We start from the raw sequence: 16,039 nt of genomic DNA on the forward strand, positions 1-16,039 counted from the left end.
GGCAGCACCCCACCACCATGCAGCTGCTCTCTACCTCCACTAAATCTCAGAGGCTTTGCTGCTTTTGTGGTTTCTCCCCTCGGGTGAGGATAACCAGCAGCTGTGCCGAAGGGCTGGGGAACAGCTTGGCCAGTGGCTCGGGGTGAGTCAGGCTGGGCTGACACTGAGGCACGGAGGTCTCACCAGTCCCAGGCTTCCCGTCGAGCATCCCCAGCCCACCCTGCAGCAGAGCCAGGGACTGTCACCATGCTGTCCCCTCTGTGCCAGGATGCCTGGCAGCACCCTTGCCAAGGGCAGAGGCCACCAGGCTGCCCTGCTCCTGCATTGCCCAAGAGATGCTGGTAGTACCCAGGGAGGGTACCACACAGCAAAGAGCCACCAGCATATCTGGGATGTCCCCCAAGCTGGGACAGACCCCAGCCACTCCATCTACCCCTGCAGTATGTCCCCAAGGAGTTGCTCTGTCACCCATCCCCGTCAGGAAGGCGGCAGCAGGGCCAGGACAGAGGTCACCTGGTGCGCCCAACCCTGCAGATCACGGCTGAGATACCACAGGGGACACCAGCCGCTCCACTCCACACTGGCCTCAGGGGCCACCACGGCACCTCAATGCACCCCGGAATCCACGGCATGGCTGGGAGGGCAACAGCAGCCCCCAACAGCCCACAGGTCAGCAGCCCTGGAGGGACCACAGGACAGGGACAGCAACACACAGGGAAGCTCTGAGGGGTTGCGATGGAGGCAGTAGCACCAAAATAGCTCTGGTTTCGACCCAAATAAGGGCAGGTCCCAGCTAAAGGGCCATTTGAGCAATTCATCCCAGGGTTGCCAAGTGTTGACTAGGGAAAGGGGGAGAAAGTATCATCTCCAGGCCTGTCTGGGGGGAAAAAGAGGGTTTTTGGGGTCAGGAGGGGAACAGAAGCACTTTCACATGCCACAGGACAGGGGCTGTCCCCATTCTGCCAGCAGGCTCTGGCTCATCACGGGGCTGGCCCAAGGCAGGGATGTGCTCTACCGCCTAAAAAGGCAACAACAGCAGGCAGCGGGTCTGAATCTGGCCCCACCGGCCATCGACTGCCTGGCATCAGCCCCATGGCCTCCACAGTGCCTTGCTGCCAGCACCCACCCACAGCCACTGCCACCCCACTGCGGGGACACCCCTGACCCCACGCACACAGGGACTCCACAACCAGCCTGCCCCATGGCATTCAGCCTGCCTCACGGGAGGGTGCAAGGTCACTGCCCCCCGCACACACTCTGTGCTGCTGGAAGGGTAGGGGAGTCCCACATGGACCCTCATCAACTCCCCTGGATCCAAACCAGCCAAGGAGCAGTTCCTGTGTCAGTGCGTGGGATTGGGCAGCAGCTGGATTCTCACCTGGGACTGGCCAGGGCACAGATTCTCACATGAGATTGGCCAGAACGTGGATTCTTAGGCAGAGGATTAGTCAGATTCTCACACAGGATTGGTCAGTGTATGGATTCGGCATCAGATTGGGCAGAGAGATGATTCTCATGCAGGACTGGTCAGTGCAGAGATTCCAGCACAGGACTGGTCAGTACGTGGATTCTCACAGGGGACTGATCAACAAACAGATCCTGCCGGTAGACCGTCTGGAGCAAGGGTGCTCGTGTGGGACTGGCCAGTGCCTGGGCCTGTAAGCAGGCAGGTTGCCTGCTGGTGCCCCACCAAGAGCCCTGTGTGGGACCCAGCCCCACAGATCCCCTGTGCCCCACACATCCCCTCTGCCATGCTGGTGGAGCCACAGGCAAGCCCCATTCCTAGGCACAGAGACCTTACTGCAAGCTCTGGGCTGCCCTGTGGCATCAGGGGGCACTCGTCAGTCCCCATGGGGACTCAACGGCTGGTCAAAATGCCACAATAAGCCCTGGCTGCCCGCGGAGATCTGAGCCCCGTAAAAATGAGACTGGAGACTCCCCTCACAGGGGAAAGCCCCAAGCAGAGAGAGGCTGGGGTCAGTGCTGAAGATGCTGCAGTGAAATCAAAACTACTGAGCAGTACCCCCAAAACCGGCGTCCCCATCCACGGGGTTGAGAGGGTGTAGGAACAGGATGGGGAAGCGAGGACAGAGCTGCTCACCCCTGCCTGAGGGGCTGTGCCATGGGGCTGCTCTCCTCCCTGCACCCCAACGCCCACTGGGGTGGTTTCAGTGATGACTAGGGGCTGCCAGCAGTGTGATGGGATGCCCTAGGGATGGGCTGCACAAGGCCAGGCACAGGACAGTGGCTAAACAAGCAGAAGGGTGGCCCAGGGCAGGGCATATTCTCCCTAAACAAGCAAGGGTGCAAAGGACCCGTCAGCTCAGGATCTCAAAGCAGGGGATGGGGAAGGGCACAGCACCCTGCCCGGGGAGGTGGCAGCAGCCCCGCGGGGCAGCACTGGCCCTGCCCTTCCTGAAACAGGGGCCAGTGGGATCGCTAACGGCGGGGCTTCCTCAAGGGAGGACGCAGGCTGGGGGCTCGTTTTCTCCCAACCCTCTTTCCCCAGGGAGATGTCACCCTCAGGGATGGCTTCAGGCCCCTGGCAGGACACACACTGCCCTTCCAGTGCCACCACATTGTAGGGACATGGGGTGCCTGCATGGGTGCCCTCCAGCACCTCCAGACTCATCATGGAGCAGATACCACCCCAGCACCCTCCATGAGCACCTGGAGGACGCAGCTACTGTCAGCCCTTCTGTGCACACCACCCCAGTCCCTGCCTGCCATCCCCCGCGCCCCGAGCGGGGTCACCGGGGTCCTGCACACGGGCTGCCTCTGATGCCGAGCGGGATCTGGCAGCGGGGGATTGGTGCAGCTCTCCCGGCTTTTTCGTGTTTTCCCCTTAAAAACAAGAGGGCTGATGCCTCGCTCGGCCGTTTCCTCTCCCAGGAGCGCAGCCCAAAAACATCTGCGCCGGGACTTGCCCTGACGGATTTAACCCTCTGCAGGCCCGGCGGCGCCGAGGGGACGGGGGTCTCGGAATGGAGGGGGGCCGGGGGGGCCACTCGTCATAGCTGCCGGGCTCCTCGCCACTCATTAACCCGAGGTTTAACCATTGACGGTCCCGCGGAGGGATCGGGGCGGGGAGGGGGGGGGGTGTTAACCCCTGGGCTGCCAGTGTGTCCCGGCCCAGGGGCTGCCCCTCCCGAGTCCCCCGCGTCCCCTGCTGACAGGACACCCACCCGGCATCATGTCGGGGGCGGGAGCGGGGTGTCGGGGGAGGACCCTGCTTTCCCGCGCAGCGCTCCGTCCCCAGGGACGGGTCCCTACGCACTTCGGAGGGGACGCCGACCCCGGCGCTGGTGCGTCCCCCTGCGGGGCACCCTCCGGGTCACCGTGCCGGACAGGTGTGGGCACGGGGACTCGGGGGGCACGAACCCCTCCGAGCAGCTCACAGTTCCAAGCTGCCAGCAAAACGGCCCACACCCCTTCCCCAAAATCCTTCTCCCTGCGAGCACCGCACCGCGTCGCCCCCTCAAAACGCTGCCCTGCACCCCGACACTCCGTTTGGGGACAGACAACTGCAGACCCCCCAACACAGGGGGGAGGGGGGCAGCACCCCGAAAACCGCGCACCACCCCATACCCGCTGGGATGTCATGAGTGGCCCCCAACCTACTGAAGCGATGCCAACTCCCCGCAGCACCCCTCCCGGCCCCCGGGGGTGGGCAGGGAGCTGGCGACCCCCCCAAGCCCTCGCCGCCCGCCCGTACCTGGTTCATGACGCTCCCGAAATCCATCCGGGGTCTCGCCTGCCTACATCCGAAAGAGACGGCAGCGGAGCCTCACCTGGCCCGGGGGGCTCGAGGGGCGGCCGGGGGAGCCGGCGGGGGGCAGGCGGGAGCCCGGCGTCGCCCGGGCGGGCAGGCGTGAAGGCAGACTGCAGGCAGAGCCCCCCTCCCTCCCCGGGCCAAGCCTGGAGAAGGAAGGAAGGAAGGAGGGAGGGAGGAGGGAGGGGAGGGAGGGAAGGAGGGGGAGAGCCCGAAGGGTTTCGCTCCCCGCAAGCGGGACCCCGCCGATGGAGGGGCGCAGGGGGGTCCCGCCGGCCCCCCGCTCCCCTGTGCACCCCCGGGTCGGCCGGGGGCAGGGGAGCTCGGGGGCGCCGGCCCCGTCCCTGAGGAGGAAGGGGGTCCCGAGCAGCTTTCTCCACAGCTCCCCTCCCTCTCTCACTCCTTCTCCCTCTTTCTTCTCTTCCCTCTCCCTAGCTGCACGGTGCGCTCCAAGTCCAGCCCCGCTCCGCTCCCCTCGCCTCCCCCAAAAACGCCCTTAAAGGCAACCGGGAACCTGACTCAGGCAGCTGGCTCTGGGTGAGGGGTGCCGGCAAGTTGACAGATACCCCCTCCCCCCCAAAAAAAAACCCCCCACCCTGCCACCCCCCAGCACCTCCCCCCGCAGAGTGCCTGGCACCCCGTGCAGAGGGGCAGCAGGGCACAGCGGGGTCGGGGCCTTATCGCCCCGCGTGACGCCACCCGCGTCCCTGTGCCCTTGGCAGGGGGGTGGCAGGGACGGGGCTGTGGGGCCTTTCTTGGGGCCTTTAACCGCCTGCCAGCCCCGGGCAAATCTTGCCCCATACCACCCCACGTACACACGACAAGGTGCCCAATTAATGATCCTTGGGTGCCCCAGACCCTCAGTGTTGGGGGGAAGGTGAAGATTTACCAACCCACCCTCAAATTAAAAATCAAAGCCAAAATGCTAAAAAAGCCTCGGCTGTCACTCAGCTCGTGGAGCCACACCAGTCCCTGCTCGCCTGTCCCAAACCTGGGGCGTGCCCAGCATCCCCTTTGCCTTCCTCTCATCTCCCTTCCTCCTCCTCCTCATTGGCTCTGTGTGGCGATGGATGCAGCCCTGCTCTCTGCAGCAGCCCAGCCCTGGCCCTCCTGTGCAAGTGCTCAGGGTTAGGAGGCCCAGGAGCAGAGGGGGAAGCCCTCAGCAGTGTGGGAGCAGGGGCAGGGGGAACCCAGCCCGGCAGTGGCCCACAGAGCAGCGAGACAGCCGGGGAGGTGGCAAGCCAGGCACCCAGCCCAGGCCTGTTGACATTTTCTCGCCCAACGCCTCCCCATTCCTGTTTGCATTTCCGTCCTCACACAGAGGGCTCTGCCAAAAGGCTGGGGCTGGCTCCCACTGGTGCAGGACTCGACCCCAGGGACACCTCCTGCCTCGCCACCCCCTCAGAAGTCACCAGGGAGAGGTTGATGGCGAGGGGCTCTCCTCTCTGCTCTCCTCCAAGAGTCCCATAAGATGCACTACCCCTGAGTACCATCCCACTCCAGCAGATCCTATCCAGCCCCTCCGTGCCTCAGTTTCCCCAGCAGGCAGACAGTGCCGTGGGACAGGAGCACTAAGAATTACTAATGGACCCTTTCTGCTGCCAAGGATGAAGCACCAGAGCCCCAACATTTGGCTCTGGGATGGCTCCTGGACCCTGGGAAACACTAGCAACAAAAAGGCCAGTGTCAGATGGGAAAGAATCAGCGTCTGAGGGCTGAGTGGGAAGGAACTGACTGGGTGAGCAAAGGGCACTGACAGCATGTCCTCGTCCCGGGGGAGGTGAGGGGAGCTGTCCCCTGGGACATGACGTGTCCACTTCACAGGACACAGCCAGAGATATCCTGACAACAACCCTGACAACACTCCATCCACTAAAGTATCTCCCGGAGCCATCAGGTCAACACATCAGTCACAGTGGGTCTGGTGGTCTGTCAAGTGGCTCCAGGTGGCTCCAGAAACCACCATCCACCTGAACCACCTCCTCCACAACCAAAACCAAGCACCCTTGAGCATCATCACCCCAGATGTCAGTGAAAAAAGTGGGACCTGGGGAACAGGTACCCAGGGGGTGAGGGGTCACCTCCAGAGGTGAAAGCACACAGGAAACACATGAAAGCACACATGAAACCCGAGTGCAGGGTCAGTAAAGCCCCTCTTGAGCCAGACCTTTCAGCTTGTTTGGGGTCAGTGTCACCCCTTAGAGGGTGCTGGGGGTCCCTTCCTGAAGCAAGTCACAGCAGGGGAGACCATGGGCAATGTGAAGTGGCCTGGGAAGGAACAAAATCAGCAGAGACCCTTCACAAGCCCCTATCCAGCCTAGGTCCCCTCTTCTCCACTGCAGGGCCCTGAGAGGCTGGATCCAGTCCTGCGAGTCCCCAGGGAGAGATGCTGGTGATCCCCACTGCCTGAGTCAGCACCTTCCAGGCCAAGCCTCAGCCAGCACCCACCAGTGCAGTAAGCGTGGCAGGTCTCAGCACTGTTGTTCCGCTGCCAGCCCTCCCTGTGCACAGCAGCACCCAGAGGCTGCAGAGAAGGGTCCGAGCTCCTCTGAGTGGCTGAGCTGACCCCCCCCCCAACCCCCCTGGAGCTGAGAGAGGCCGAATATTTGGGCAGTGACATAAAAGAAGGGGAAAAAGGAGGGAAGAAAAAAGCTCAAAACAACAGACCCCCCTCCAGGACTCACTGCACAAACATGACCTGGCATGGCATCAGGGCAGGGCTGACCCCTCAGCCCTTCATCCCACCACTCTGCTGGGCCTGTGCCAGGGCCAAGGACACATTCCTGCAGCATTCCTGTCATCATCCACCCCACCTCACTACACCCTCTGTTGTGGAGACCAGGGGTGTTGCTAACTAGCTGTCCAGAAGCACTGGTGGGGCTGGCATCTAACAGGGCACCCGGGACAGGGACAGGCAGGTCCCTGTGTCACTGGCACGTCATCCCCTCCACTGCACAGAGAGGAGGCAGCAGGGCAGAGTGGCTTGGGCAGGGAGTGGGGATGGGACATGAATGTCCCCACTCCCCGCAGCCCCTAGTCCCGGCACAGCCACGGGGAGCCCACGAGGCATCGCTGGGCCATGCCTCTGGCCATGGCACAGCTGCAGGGTGCCCATCACCATGAGTCAAGCCTGTCCAGAAGGGTCCAGCTGCTTCCTGCCTCAGTTTCCCCTCTTGGCTGTGGCTTTACAAGCCAGGGAGGGGTGCGTCCCCAGCACCAGCTGAAGGCAGGAGACGGATGTCCCCTTGGCCACCACCACACAGCCTGTCACGGGCCCCGTTGCGTCCCGCGGGCACTGGGAGCAATTGCTCTGGCCAGGACGCGCCTGGCTGCCCGGCCCTGGCCCCGCTCCAGCCCCCAGTTTAATGATGGACAAACTTCCACCCCCCCTTGAGAGTCCCATCGCAGGGGGCACTCGAAAAACAAGCCAGGCCTGGCAGGAGGCCAGTGGGGATGGACAGCACCGAGCTGGGAGCACACGCGTGCGTGGGACCGCCCGCCCCTGCACCAGCACATTGCGCATGGCGATGGCTGTTCTTGCACACTCGTGTGTTCCCCCAGTGCATCTGCCAGCATGTGTGACGTGTGAGCCTGCAAACGTGCTCGTGTTCAGGCACTCACACACACACGTCCACACACACAGACCCACACATGCCCACCAGCACAGCTCCAGCGCCCGCTGTCAGCTCTGTGGGGGCAGGCGAGGCAGCCCTCAGACTCCTCAAACCCACACCATCTGTTGTGCCTCAGTTTCCCCTCTTGGCATTCCCCCAAGACCTATGGGCCCTGGTGTGGCAGGCTGGAGCCCTGCCAGGGCCTGGGGCTGGCACAGCCATCACTTCCCAGCAGCACCTACCGGCCATCACCAGTCTGATTCGGCAGTCAGACGCCGCAGCTCTTGCATCCCCCAGCCAAACCCCGCTCCTGCTATGGGAAGAAGCACCATCCCCCATGTTTTCTCAGCCTCTCCAAGCAGCATCATGACAAAATCCATCCCCAGTCAGAGCGAGCGCATCCCAGGGGAGAGGGAATTCTCCAGTAGCTCCCTTGCTCCATGGTTGGGAACATGCCTGCATGGCCCCACTGCCCACAGCATCCTCAGGCTCATCCCTCCATGCTGAGCAGGGGGAGCACAGGGTCACCAGCAGATCCTGGCTGTGCCATGACCAGCACATGCCACCACGTGGGCTCAGCCGTGCCTGACCACTACCACAGAAAGCACCGCACCCCATGCTGTGTCCCTCACCCCCGTGTGCCCCCGGGCATGGGTCTGTGACTCAGTTTCTCCACTTTTCAGAGGAAGTTACACCATCACTGCTTTGGGCAGGCAGTTTTGATGCAGGGAAGGAGGGAGGGGGCAGGCTAGGAGAGGCAGATGAACACCAGTGTCCATCTGTCCATCCCCCTTGGAGGGAGGGAGGTTTGCTAAGCGAGGAAAAATCCCAGAGCGGAGGGGCCAGGCATGAGAAGGCCCTTACATGGGCATGGGAGCAGCATCGTGCTTCCCAGCTGATGTGTGTGCTGCTGCCCAGCTTCCCCAGAGCCACCCACGGGCACTGGGGCACCCCGCCAGCAGTGCTGCCACTGCAGGGCACAGGTCCTGCTGCTGTGCCCTCAACTGATTCTTGAGCAAGGGAGACCTTGAGGGGTACACGTCACTGTTGGGGTGCAGGCCCCACCTGCTCTGGCACAGCTCTGCCCACTCAGGGATGTGGCACTCACCAGCACCCCAAAACCTCGCTGGTGACCTCACATACATCCCATTGCCCCACTTCCCTCCCATATCTCTAGCACATCCATGATATACTTCCCTGGGACCCCACACTCATCACCCCCAGTACAACCATTCACACCCCACCAGCCCCCCCAACCCACTTCCCTATCTCTCCCTTCTCCCCATCTCCCACCTTCCCCATCTATTTTGGCTTTGTAACCAGGGTCTTCCCCACAGCTGGGCTGGTCAGGAAGGTCAGCTGTGACAGGGGTCAGGGCAGGTCCCAAGGGGGTAAATATGGGGACCACGGGGAAGATGCTGCCAATAGCATAGTGGGACAGGCTCCAGAGCCAGGAGCTATCAGAGAGGGGAACACGGGGACCTCAGCGGCATTCCAGGGCAGGAGGAGGAAGCACTGGGGGAGAGGTGCAGCTGTCAGCGCTTTAGGGGTGAGCCCATCTTCCCTCTCCAAAGGATCCTGGGGGTGCAGGGGTTAAAACGTGAGGGGCTTCAGGTAGACAAGAGGCCATTTTTGCTCCGTGCCAAGCCCCCTCCCCACACGCGTCTTCCCCGGAGACCTTACAATAACAAGGCGGCATGTGAGTCAGCTGGCCGCTTGCCCGGCCGGAGGAGCCCCTCCCTGGGCGCTGGCCCAAAGGAGCTCAGCAGAAGGCCCCTGGCCCCGGCCCCATGCACGCACCCCCCTAGCAGCACATCCCTCGCTAACCAGCCCCGCCAAGGGGGCTCCAGCTTCCAGCGAGCGTGGGAAGGGTGACGGAGGCTAATGAAACGCAGCCGGCGGGCGGGAGGGAGCCGCGGGCTGCCCCTGCGCACGGGGCTGCCCAGATGCTGCGATTCTGCCGGGACCCACCCCCGCTTCTCGCTGCACAAGCCAGAATTGGACAGCAGAGAATCCTCAGCGGGATGCACACCCAGGCACAACCGCTTCCCGACACTCCCTCCTGCCTGGAAACTGCTGGCAGATGCTCCCCACCACTGCCTGCCGTACTGCGGGCATCCCCTCACCCCACGGCCCCCTCATCCCTGCCTGCAGCACCCTGGCATCCAGAGGCACCTCCTCTGGCCTCAGGCTCCGGGCATCTCTGGTGCAAGGTCCAGAGACTGGCAGAGAGTCCCCAGGATGGCCCAGGGTCCCCAGGGTGGCACGGCCCTGATGAGCCTCTTAGCTTCCTCCTCCCTTCCTGCTCAGGGCCCAGAGAGCCAGGCACATCCCCAAGGTGCCCCCACAGCCTCCCCTGACACCCTGGTCAGGGCTCAGTGCCGAGGCTGAGTGCCAGGCTTGCTCCCAGCGCCTGCCTCGCGCCACCACCCACGCTGTGGCACCCTGCAAAGCTCAACGCTTGCCCAGTCCCCAACACAGACACCCCCCCCGCCTCCCCCCAGGCCCTTCCTCTCCCTCCCTGCCCAGCCGGGCATGGGCATGGGCATGTCCCAGCCTACACTGCCTGCTCAGGGCACGCCAGGCTCTTCCCGCCCAAGATGCCAGCCCCAGAGGTGCTGGCACACATGCCCTCCCTGGGGATTCTGCAGCGCACAGCCTCTCCTGCCCCACAGTGCCGCGATGGGCACTGTGCCCACCTCCAACTCCCTGGAGAACCTGGGTTGCCAGAGGGTCCCCCGATGCCAGCACAGCAGCCAGACAGCCGGTCGTCACCCATGAGCATCCTCAGCTCGGCTCCCTCCTGCCAGCCAGACCCGCTGCCAGCGGCGCTGGCAATGGGCAGAGGTGCTCAGGCTGCGTGTGTGCTGCCGGCAGCGCTCAGCCGCAGCGCATGGCACCCACGGGCACATGCCCTGGCAAAGGGCACCTGGCTCCCGGAACTGGGGCACAGATCGCTGCCGGCCCCCTCTGAGCAGGGTTGCACTCCAAAACCCGCCCCTAGACCCCCGTGGGCATGTGGCGTCAGGGGTCAGGCAGCAGCATGACACTGCCAGCCTCACCTCTTGGTGACACCAGTGCCACCACCACCAGACCACAGCCACCAGCCCATCTGAGTGCCCATATGGTGGTGTCAGCTGAGACAACCATGGCATTCCCCCACTCCAAGTCCCCAGTGCCCCCCTGGGGAGGGGACAGATGCACCTCAGGGCACCAGCCTTACCTTGGCTTGGCACTTGGTGTGACAGGAGAGCTTGCAGCCTGTGGGAGGGAGAGGGGAGAGGGTTAGTGGGGGCAGGGGAGTGGGCACTGCTGGGGGTCAGCGCACAGGCACCGCATGTGTGGGGCAGGACAGGGAGGGCATCCCAGGAGTACCCTGGCACCGGGCACAGGCTGCCAGGATGTGCACACACATGCATGAATACCCACACCTTGCACACGCGCGTGCACGCTCTGGGTGGCACCAGCACGACATGGCACCATGTGCACACACATACAGCACCTGGGCACACATCCGCCTGAATGAGCCATCACTCCCTCCAAGTGCCAATGTACCTGGGAGGGCGCGTGCGGGCAAACCTCTGTGCGCAGGGCTTTAGCAGCATGATGGGAGGCCGTGCACGGGCACGTCTCATGAGGCCTCGCACGTGCACGAGTGTGTGGCAGGGGTGCTGCCAACGTCCGTGCCCCCACATGCCCGTTTGCTGCTGTTGCACGCTCACACCCGCAGCCCTGCAGAGGATGGCATGCACATACAGTCGGCCTGGGTGTGCGTTTACCACTGCTAGGGACATGCACCGGGACAAGGCACCACCACACTGCCCAGGCAGCCCCGCAAAAAGCCACATGTCCCATCCCAGGGGACACAAGGGTCCCCACACAGCGTGGCTATGGCCATTCCCCCTGCCTCACCCCATCCCAGGCCCTGTCCCCCCTTGGGGCTGTTTCCTGTAGTGCAGGAAGCCGCATTGTTCCCATGGCCAGCGGTGTTTCCGCCAGCCACCCCTTGCACGAGGCCCAGCAACACATGCACGTGCCATGGGCCGCAGCACAGCCGGCATGGCACCAGGCACTGCGGGCAGCGTACGGGCACACAGACCCATGTGCCCATGCACACTGGTGCAGCAACAGTTGCACACTCGCTGCATGTGCATGCAGCAGCTGTGCAGCCACACACACGGATGCAAGTGCCTGCATGGGCCACCCTCCACCTCCCAGCCACCTTCCCACCCACAAAGGCACCACATGCACCCTTGCACACCCACAGGCCCCCCTTCACACAAGCACACACATACATGGAAGGACACACGGGAATCCCCTCTTTCACATCCTCATGCATGCAGCTGTAAATTCATGCTCACACGCACATTCCCCGATGCCCTGCCCCCCACACACCCCCTGTCACACACATGTGCCCCAGCTCACCTCGGCAGGTGCTGCCCTGGCGTGTGATGGCCTGACGGCAGATCCCACACGCCTTCACCTTCTTGAAGCTTGTCATCTTGAAGGCGTGTGCTGCGGGGGCCTCAAGGTCCTGGGGCTGGAGAAGGGACACCAGGCTTCATCAGCAGGAATGAGGTGGCATGGAGACCCGAGCACTCGGCCCTGCCTTGCCTCAGTTTCCCTCTGAGCAGAGAAGCCACCTTCCATCCATGCCCCCCATGTGAAGAAACATCATCCCTCTCCCCACACCCCATCACCCAGGGCCGTGCCCTCTGCAGCACGGCTGGAGCCGCGGGACTGTGGTGCCATGGGGGCTGTGGGCACTGCGTTGGGTGGACGACCCTGGGCTCGTGCCCGGGTGGGCAGAGGGCAGTGCACACCCCCAAAAACTGCGGCGGCCCCTTTAAATAGTCTCTGCTGCCCCCTGGCGGTGCATGTGTGTGTGTGCACACGCAGGCGCGTGTGTGTGTGTCTGTGTGCGTGTGTCTCTGTGTGTGTGTGTGCGCGCGCGCACTGACGTGTCGTGTGTGTGTGTGCACCAAGGTGTGCGTATGTGCACAGAGGCGTGTGTGCACAGATGTGTATGTGCACAGAGGGGTGTGTGCACAGAAATGTGTGTACAGACTTGTGTGTACTAATATGTGTGTACAGACTGTGTGTGTATGCGCACAGATAGTGTGTACAGATGTGTGTGTGTGTGTGTCTACAGACGTGTGTGCATACAGATGTGTGTGCACAGATATGTGTTTACAGACGTGTGTGTGTGCACAGATGTATGAGTACATTCACACATAGAGGTGTGCCCTTGCATCTCTCTGCACACTGGTGCATTTGCATGTGTCCCCCTGGACATGTGCCTGTACATGTGTGCTTCTGTGAGCACATCTGCAAATGTATGTGCACACGAGCACATGGGAATGCACAGATGTGTTTGCATGCACGTGGGTGAATATACAGTCAGGCGTGCAAACATGCCTGTGCACACCAAGGCATGTGCAGGGGCTGCAGAAGCATGCCCATGCAGGGGGTGTCTCAGTGCCATGCCATGTTTCAGGGTGCAAACTGGAGTGTCTCACGGAGGGGCTGCCCCCTGAGCAGAAGCAGTCATGCCCACAGCCATGAGTCTATCTGTGGGATGGACTCGTGTGTGTGTGTGTGTGTGTGTGTGTTTGCATTCACAAAGGGGGCCGGGGGGGGAGGGGGGGGGGGAGGCGCTGGCACTGCTGCAGGCAGACAAGGCCCTTCCTGAACCCCCCCACTGTTTGGGAGGAGGGCACCCCCTGGCAGCACACCAGCCCTGTCCACCCACCCACTGCCAGATGAAGATGTGAGCCCCCATAAATCCCTCTTTTCATGCCAAGACTAATGAGATTAAGCAGAGGCCCATCGGCCTCCCTCAGCAGGGCACTCTGCTCTCCTCCAGCCTCAACACTGCACTGGAGCCAAGGGGGATGATTCCAAAGTGTGAGGGTGCTGGGGTCCCCCACTCAATACCTCCCTGCCTCAGTTTCCCCAGTGCATGCACAGACAGGCCAAAGGGCCACCCGTGTACACAGCAATGTCTGTAGGTGTGTCAGTAGCCCCAGGGCTGTGAGGGTGCTGCGTGTGCCAGAGTGCTGCATGAAGGGTGTGCCAGCACATGCAGGTGTGCTCATCGCCACCAACTGTGGCACATCTCTGTGTCCCCACATGTAGGTCCTACATGCAATTGTGTGCACAGGCTTGTACACAGGTGTGCAAGCACCTCTTCACTGGGCACCTGCTCCTGCAGGGCCCCTTGCCAGTGCCTCGGCAGCCCTCAGCACTTGTGCCACCCTGCGAGGGACTGGGGAGCATGGAGGTGGGTGCACACACACACACACACATACATGCACATGCGTGTGCAGGGGCACGGCATCACCCTTTGGGCAGCCGTGGGAAAAGCTGCCCCAGGACAGGGGCTCCCATGCTGCAGTTGCTGAGTGACAGCGAGGCCTAACAAAGTCATGAGCTCGTTTGCATATGCAAAGCAACATCTTTGGTGTGGGGTTCTCCCAGGAAGAGGCCTTGTCCCCCACTCCCAGGGACGCCAACGCATCTCCCACACACACATACCCCCCACCCTGGCCTGGCCCCACACACTAGCATGGGCCTGCTTCATTAACGGCAATTATCCTCGCTAGGGAAAGAGCTCTCCCCCTTGTTCCCACCCCTTGGAGCCCCCTCTGCTTGTCCCTTTGCCAACATCATCCCTATGCTGAGGAGGCTGCCAACCTAGCACCTGGTTTTATAGTCCCAGCTCTATGTTGGGGGAGAGCATCCTACCCACCCAGTGCCACCCAGCCAGCCAGGGAACCAGCCCATCCAATGCACCAATCCTGTCCCAGCTCCATACTGGCAGGATCCCAGTTTGTCTCCCTGCCCCCAGGGCTGAGGACTGCTGGGAAGGTTGTGGGGGGCTCTTGGGGATGCCACCTGGCTACCCACTTATGGGTGCTCAACTTCAGGGACCAGGCCCCACACAGTGCAAGGGGGGTGGAAGATGCAAAGGCATCCTTGGCCATGGTACTCACAATATACAAACCCAAGGAGCCTGGAAGGGGACCCAGGTGTCCTGGGCTGGAAGAGGCACTAGGGAGAGGTGCCAGATTAATCAGGAGCTGGGAGGCCCGGGTTCATTGCCCAGCACTGCAGAGAGGTGCAGCAGGATGGGTGGAACTGGGACATCTAGTTCCCCTGGGGCTGCAAAGCCAGGGAAAGTGGGGGTCACCGGGATACCTGGGTCCAGCTCTGTGGGCTCAGGCCACACAGTGTTTTGCATCCTGCTGTACCCAGGGGCGCAGCTCGTCTTGGTGACTTGCAAGGGGCAGAGTCTCAAACCCCCACAGTTAACAGGATCCCCCCAGTTTGCCCGGTTTCCATCCCCTCCGGTGGAGTAGCACAGCCTCGACCCCAGGCAACGGCGATGGGGAAATCAATCGCCACTCTCTCCATTTCCAGCCCCACACACACTCCACAGACATCCCCGGCGCTCCATCCCCAACCCCGCCCCTCCTCCATAGACATGCTCCCCCCGGGCCAATGTCCCCGTCCCGCATCCCATCCCGGTCCCCGCTTCGTGCACCCCCAGCCCTGTGCCCATCGCTGCCGCTCCTCCGGGATGTGTCCCGCTCCGCTCTCCCCCGGTCCCCGGGGCTCCTCCTGGTCCCTATCCCAGCCCGGGGTACCCCCAGCCCCTCCTCAGTGTCCGGCCGTCCCTCCCGGTCTTCGCTCGGTCCCGCTTGCCGCCAGAGCCGGTCCCGCTCCAGCACCACCGCTCCCCTTCGCTCCCAGTCCTCCCGTCCCGCCGCAATCGTTCGCGTTCCCCGCCGCTGCTCCCGCAGCCAGACCCATCCCTGCCCCGCTCCCAGACCCCGCTGCCGGGCCCCACCGCGCTGCCGTCCCGCTGCCCCTCGGTACCCCCGGTGCTCCCCGGTGCGGGCCATACCCAGAGCAGGCAGGAGAGGCAGAGTCCGGTCATGCTGCCCGCGGCCGGACGAGCCCCCCCCCGGCCCCTCGCTCCGCCCGCCCGCCCCGCCCCGGGCTCACACCGCCCCTCCAGCCGGGGGGAGGAAGGGGACGGCAAAGCCCCCCCTCCGACCCCCGCAGCGCCCACCGACAGTCCGGCCGAGGTGGCCCCGGAGGTGGCCAGGACCCCCCACCCCAGCAGAGGGGCTGCGGGACTAAGGGGGCCGGCGTGGGGCTATGCTTTGTGCCGGCCCTCTCTCTTCCCTCCGACACACATTTGGGATCCATTTCCTCCGCTGACCTGGGGGACACCCGCCACCCACCTCAGCCCCTTCCCTCCTCCGGCCTCCGGCGGGTCCCGCGGCGGGGTGTTCCCGCCCCCCTCCCCGGCCGCGTCCCCTGGGTGGTCCCGGGATGGGAGACGGGGAGGGATCGACGGACATCCTTGCGCCGAGCTGGGGGGCCTCGGCAAGGGGGGACAGCCTGCAGGCGAGACGGAGAGAGGCTCTGGCCGAGATAGATTTGGCAGAGGGGTGCCCCAGCCCTTCCTGGGGGAGCGTGGCTGCGCGCACACGTCCCCCACCCCCTCCCTCACATCTCCCGCTCTCCCCCGCCGCTGCCAGCGGTGCCTCCAGATCCAGCCTGGAAACTTGTGCTCAGCTGGCCGTGACCGTGAGGGTGTGAGTCAGGGTGGGGGACACGCCGGGGGAGAAGGACACGCTGG

General features: G+C 63.4%; 1 protein-coding gene across 11 annotated transcripts in view; it reads right to left on the minus strand.

Moving 5' to 3' along the window:
* TNS1 (tensin 1) overlaps window positions 1–15,350 on the minus strand; it is a 65,957-nt gene extending 50,607 nt beyond the window's left edge. For 8 of the 11 annotated variants that reach the window (XM_062004718.1, XM_062004726.1, XM_062004725.1 and 5 more), the window contains exons 1-3: window positions 15,296–15,350; window positions 11,812–11,926; window positions 10,610–10,647 (exon numbers count right to left, since the gene is read on the minus strand). In XM_062004718.1, the coding sequence (XP_061860702.1) occupies window positions 10,610–10,647; window positions 11,812–11,926; window positions 15,296–15,328 (186 nt within the window). In that variant the 5' untranslated portion in view covers window positions 15,329–15,350. Of the gene's footprint in view, window positions 1–3,715; window positions 4,278–10,609; window positions 10,648–11,811; window positions 11,927–15,295 lie in introns of those variants that run through there. The other 3 variants (XM_062004721.1, XM_062004722.1, XM_062004724.1) reach the window with 3 other exon arrangements.
* Window positions 15,351–16,039: the final 689 nt, after the last annotated feature.

Source organism: Colius striatus, chromosome 11, assembly GCF_028858725.1.
Source record: "Colius striatus isolate bColStr4 chromosome 11, bColStr4.1.hap1, whole genome shotgun sequence".
NCBI lineage: Eukaryota > Metazoa > Chordata > Aves > Coliiformes > Coliidae > Colius > Colius striatus.